This window comes from Epinephelus moara, chromosome 14 (genome assembly GCF_006386435.1).
Source record: "Epinephelus moara isolate mb chromosome 14, YSFRI_EMoa_1.0, whole genome shotgun sequence".
NCBI classification, from domain to species: domain Eukaryota; kingdom Metazoa; phylum Chordata; class Actinopteri; order Perciformes; family Serranidae; genus Epinephelus; species Epinephelus moara.
In genome coordinates this window covers 36,564,411-36,570,883 of record NC_065519.1, presented here as the reverse complement: position 1 = coordinate 36,570,883, position 6,473 = coordinate 36,564,411, and the positions used below count along the sequence as shown (strand labels likewise).

Genomic DNA, 6,473 nt, shown 5'->3' with positions numbered 1-6,473 from the left:
TTATGCTGATCTGTTCTGTACGACATCTATTGCACGTCTGTCCGTCCTGGAAGAGGGATCCCTCCTCAGTTGTTCTTCCTGAGGTTTCTACCGTTTTTTTTTACCCGTTAAAGGGTTTTTTTTGGGGAGTTTTTCCTTATCCGCTGCGAGGGTCATAAGGGCAGAGGGATGTCGTATGCTGTAAAGCCCTGTGAGGCAAATTGTGATTTGTGATATTGGGCTTTATAAATAAAATTGATTGATTGATTGACCTGTGGAATGTTATTCCCTTCTGCTTGGTTTTAACACTTCTTTCGTTCGTACACCCAACTGCAGAGCAAAAATGTGGCATTTTTGCCGAGTCTGACATGGGTCTGAACCGGTCAGAGCACCTAGGCAAGATGGCGGCGGTATTGACGCATCCCACTAGCCAGGGTGCGGCATCTATGTATATATATCTATGGCTAGGAGGGGTAAATCTTAAGTATAAAACATCTCATTTCCTGTTGTCAGTAGATCACACTATGTTAGTGCGAAAAATGTCCACAGGCAGGGACTCTTGCCAAGCAAAAGAAACTTGGGTCAGATTGGACAATGTGCATTTGAATTATAACAACTTCCTGTTTAATGGCAAAACATGCAGTCGCTTTTTAAAACAAATTTGAGGTAGATCTGGTCAACCTGCTAGGAGGAGTACATCAAAGTGTAAACCATGTCATTTCCTGTTGCTTGTAGGTGGCACTATAATTACAGGTAAATTTCCGGTACGCTTAGGTCTTCAGGCCTGGATTTGTGTGGGACGTGAAATTTGGGGCAGATAGAAAAATATACACTCAAGTTAAAACAAATCATGGTGAATAATGTGTCGTCAGTGCAACGGTGTTCAATGTAATATCATAGTCTTCACAAGACACCATCATGTTGCCACTAGGTGGCCGTGTAAATATAATTTTTGGCATGTAAATGTCTTCAGGCCCTGACTCTTTTCTAACATGTAAACTTTGTGGCAGATTGACAACAGAGACATAAGAAGCAACTGTACCCAAAACTATAGTTCAATCATTCCACAGTCAGAAACAACCATGGATTACTAGAACCATCCAGGATGCCATACACACGTACAAGTAGTAGGGTAGCCAACAAGCAAAAACAACTGAAGCAGAGGTTAATGGATGGGTGGGTGCACCTCTGACACCTGTCTTCTTCCTGAACACCAAGAAAGTATCAGGAACAGACTGTAAAAGTGGGCGGGTCCTTAAACTATGCACTGGCCAGGCAGCAACAGTGTTTACAAGAATCTCCTGTCTGTCATACCCACATGCTTCAAGAAGTCCATTCTTATCAGCATTCTTGCACCAAGGAACAAAACCAACCTGTCTGAATGACCAGAGCCCAGTGGCTCTAACCTCTCTAGTGATGAAGTGCTTTGAACGACCCACTACAGTTTGCCTACCATCCCAAACAATTTACAGAAGACGCCATAGCACACATGTTCCACACCACCCTGTCTCATCTGGAAAAGAAAGGGAGCTCTGTGAGATTGCTGTTCATTGACTACAGCGTTTAGCATCATAATTCCCTCCAGGCTGGTCACAATGCTCAAGGAGCTGGGATTAAACACCTCACTGAGCATGTGGATCCTTGGCTTCCTGACAGGCAGACCCCAGGTGGTGAGAGTGGGCGGACACATCTCTTCCCCTCTCATCATAAACACAGGAGCACCTCAGGGCTGTGTTTTGCGTCCCCTGCTGTTCTGCCTGTACACACACAACTGTGTAGCCACTTCAGACACCAACATCATCAAGTTTGCAGACAGCAGAGCTGTGGTGGGCCTGATCACAGATAACAATGAAAAGGCCTACCTGAAGGAAGTAGAGGATCTGATTCAATAGTGTCAGGACAACAACCTACTCCTGAACATTAGCAAGACTAAAGAGTTGATTGTGGACTTTGGGAGGAAACAAGAAAGGAACTATACCCCCCTTAATATCAACGGTCAACCTGGTCTCACTCCTAAGTTGTCGAAATCTGGCGCTTGGACAGTGACTTCCAACATCAGACACTAATGAAAAAAGCTGTCCTTTCCTGTCCTTGATGGGCATGACATATAACACAACAGCATCAGCCTCTAGTGTGACTTACAACAAACTTGTCGACAGCGCTTTCAAAACAATAACAATGGCATTAACATGGCAGTAACAATCATTTAGTGTCCCTGTTATAAGGCAGCTAACTTTGTCTTTTGCTCGGAGGGTAAGGAGCTCCTTGACCTGATTTTTTGCCCAATTTGTGGACATTATCAACTGCTTCTCTTCTTTGAGTTAGCTGCTAAGTGCTACTACTTTATTTCCAATAATTTATAACACAGGTGAACACATACTTCACAGGCTATAAACAGCTGTTTATTTGCGGAAAGTTTGCAGGTGTTTATAGAGCTAAATATCTGACTTTTTATGCAGTTTCTTGGCTTGACTCAACTTTTCTGGTGAGCATTTGGAGTCCTTTTTGTGTTCAAGTGTGGATAGAGATTTTTTGTAAGACCATGGTTGTGTGGACATACTTATGAGTTTTAAACCTTCTAACATGATACTACCTGTTTTAAGATTATCAAGTATGCACAAAGAATCTAAAACTCTACCTCCAACCTTTCTTCTTTATGATGCTTCCCAAGACAACTTCCGCCCTGGAAAAGAAGATTAGGACAGAGAGAGAGAGGGAGGGGGAGCAAGAGAGAGAGAGAGAGAGATAGAGAGAGAGAGAGAGAGAGAGAGAGAGAGAGAGAGAGAGAGATTATTTTGATGTCACTCTAGTAAATATACATAATCGAACGAGAACACCAACCAGGATTTCAGCATTGAATTCTAGTTGAAAACAGGGTGATATTTTGTCTGAATGCGTAAGACCTCTTTTCACCCTCTTTTCAACCGGCTAAAATGCAGTTATAACATCAACATCTCAAAATTACAAATTTGTTTAATTATTTTGAGAATTTGTTCAGTTGTAGGTCACAAGAGAGACAATACTGATCTTAGCCAACATTTTTTTCCATTGAAAAGATGTTTACCGACTATTTGAAGATGTTCACATTTAGACCACATTTCACCAGGATTTGCAATAGTGACTTTTTTATCCTCCACAGTGTGCAAATAATTGTCTGTCATCATTTTGGAGCCTAACTAAGAAATCACACCAACTTTCTCAGTTGAAAGTCAATATTGCAAATCCTGGTGAAATATGGTCTAAATGTAACTGTTAAATCAACGTCTTCAAACAGTCAGTGAGAATAAATTCACTTTTGAATCTATTCTAAATGTCTTTTCACCATCACTGTTTTTAAACACCTTTTAAACCTCAAAATTCTCACTGTAATATAAAACTGTGAAAGTGGTTCTGGCTTTAGGATGACAACAAGAGTCAAGCAGCACCATACAAATTACATACTTAGTTATACTAACATATTTACAGCTTCAACTTAAAAGGCAAAGAACTTTCATGTAGTTTTTTAGAAAGAAGTCCTAGCTTAGGTGTGATTTAGGAAAGTTCTCAGAGCAACTCTGAGCAAGGTATGGACAGAAACTTTGACCTTAGTGAGGTGTGGTTGACCCCATTGCTAGGTATGATGCATTCGTTTAACAGATATGACTGGTTGTCACAGACATGCCCTTTATTGCGCCTACAAGGTGTGGACACCCAGTGGAAATTAACTGAACAGCTGACTGTGAAAGTGTTGTCACTATTAGTGGGATCAATCTGCTGATGGAAGGTACACAGACCCAAGTCATCACTGCTGCACTGTTGCATTTTTAGTTTTCCAAATGTCTTAATATTGTGATCATTTTCTTTCTGGCGTTATAGTACTACTGAGTTGGATGGGAAATGTGTGTGTATCCCTGATGACATCAACCATACATATCAGAGCACAATCTAATCTGTAGCATTTCATTTACTCACTGTCATCCATTGTTTGGAGAATATTTCTCAGACCTCTTCGTCTTTCTGCCATTTTCTCTCTGCTTAAAAGTTCTCCTCCCTACTCTTCCACCTTAGGAGCTCTTTTAAGGTATGAGATGCTTGGTGAATAACTATTATCTTTACGAGGACCTAGTCTTAACTTTAAGGGGAAATTCTAAGAAAATGTCACAATTGTAATAACTTTCCTAGAATGACATCAATAGGAGCAACTCCTTGTACTGGGAAGCTTTGTGAATATGGCCCCAGTTCTTTACACATATACTTAGCAAATTAACAGACTATTTAATTAGCAATGTAAACTGTAAACAAACCAACATTAAATAAGCAAAAATAGCATCATAATAATGCCATTTTTTTTGTTACATAGCATAAGTCATTTGGCTTCATATTTATTGGTTCCCTCACTCCAGAACGAAAAGGTACAGTGTAAAGCATGTTCTGGTGCTTCATTATGTCTCTCCAACTGTCATTAGCCCTGCAGAATGACAGCTGAGGTTAACATAAACAGAATATCTTAGGCAAATGAATATCACTATATAGTATAATGAAGGGACAGTATGTGCTACATACCTACACTGGGAGATACCTCCTTGCAGTTTAGGGCTATTGTGGGAGTGTGAAGTAGAATCAGTCATTTGGGTGCATGCACAGTTCTTTAAGCTGTCTTCTTAAAGCATCTAAGATTATATTTATTTACTGCATAGACAATTCTGATTTAATGTAATGGTCTAGTGGTCAGAAAAGACACCTCAAAAGCCGCTACTACAACCTTTGTTGGTCATTTCATCAAACATATTGCAGAAGGTCTCTCTTTATAAGTGAGAGACACCTACTAATTTTGATACCGTTTTTGATATTTTATGTCATAGGCCTGTTTCCTTACATCAGAGCTCATATTTCTTACCACTGTATCATTTGTTCTTGAATATGACAACAGTATTTTTCTTACAGTGGAAAAGTTTGTTACCACATGGTTTTTAGGTGGTATTGTTAACGGTTATGAGCAAACTTACATACAGTATATGAAGTATGTTGATGAAATTTTCTGTTTGTAAGAGCAAAACTACTGTAAAACTTAGTAGTATGATAGCCCAGGCTATCATTTGCTTAAATCACTGAAATCAATAGGCCTATATTTGGGACAGGCGTCTATATGGGACAGGCCTTTCATTTCTTTAACACAAAACTGTCAATCAGCAAAGATTGGGAAATACAATCAAATTGTTCATTTAAACCAGTTTGATTATCACTTGTTTAAAAATTAGGTTTCAGATGATGATATCAATTATGAATCATTCATTTGATCTAGCTCCAACAGACAGTGCATCTGAGAGAGAGGGAGTTACGGCACTCAAGGATTACAGCACTGGCATACCATCACAGCACCACTGTTAAAACAATATTCACAACTTAGATTCATTTTTATGAAAAACCAATATGATTCTTTTGATCTGAGGACCTTCATGGACTAAAGGAATATGAATAATTTACAAGGTAATGGACACATAATTTGAGGTAGCCTACAACCCAGTTTTATACATCCAAAGAACTTCTATAAGAAAAAATGAACTGCTTGGCAACCAGACCAGGCGTCTAATTTTTCAAAATGTGTAGCCACACAAGGCTAGTAAAAGGGACTGGGTGTTTAATTGGGACTAGGCTTTTAATTGAAGTTTTACAGTAAGTGGAGCAAAGTTCTTTGTGAATATTTTCCATGAACTATAGCAATTGCATTTTAAGCAACAAAAGTGTGATGTGGATTACGGTCTATCTGAATAGGTCAGCAAGTGCCAGCTGACCCTCCTTCACAACTCCCTTGCTGATTGGCATATTCCATTGGTCTTACACATTCATTTATTGTGAGTTGTATGTGGCCTCTTACTGTGGATGTAACACGTCATTTAAATGCTTTAGCCGAGAGAGACGTAGAAAATCCTGAGAGAGATGTGGTTTTGCCTGGACTGATTGTTCAGTAGAGTGAAGAGCCTATTTAAAGGAATTGCTCTTTTCAAGTTGGGAGAGAAGGATCTTGGTTCACCGATGTCAATCAATTCAACCAATCAATTTTATTTATAAAGCCCAATATCACAAATCACAATTTGCCTCACGCCAGGGCCACACTGCCCGCGGAAGCAGCGATCAGTTCGGTGTCTGGTCTATTTTCTGTGCAAGCCGCGAGCAAATGTGTCAAGCCAGGCACTGAAAAACAACAGCTGGGAGCAGAATCGCTTGTCGACGGTGTGGAGAAATGCGCGTCTGATGTGAACGGAGGTTCTCCGGTGCGCGCGAGAATTTCAGTGCGCTGCGCTTCGCAGGCAGTGTGGCCCTGGCGTCACAGGGCTTTACAGCATACGACATCCCTCTGTCCTTTGGACCCTCACAGCGGATAAGGAAAAACCCTTTTAATGGGGAAAAAAATGGTAGAAACCTCAGGAAGAGCAATTGAGGAGGGATCCCTCTTCCAGGATGGACAGACGTGCAATAGATGTCGTACAGAACAGATCAACATGATAAATGAACAG

The 6,473-nt window shown here is 40.3% G+C and overlaps 1 protein-coding gene across 1 annotated transcript in view; it reads right to left on the bottom strand.

Moving 5' to 3' along the window:
- Positions 1–6,473, bottom strand: part of LOC126401237 (voltage-gated potassium channel subunit beta-2-like) — a 125,281-nt gene that overhangs the window by 34,672 nt on the left and 84,136 nt on the right. Inside the window, exon 4 of the mRNA XM_050062358.1 lies at positions 2,618–2,662. Coding sequence (XP_049918315.1) covers positions 2,618–2,662 — 45 coding nt within the window. The remainder of the gene's footprint in view (positions 1–2,617; positions 2,663–6,473) is intronic.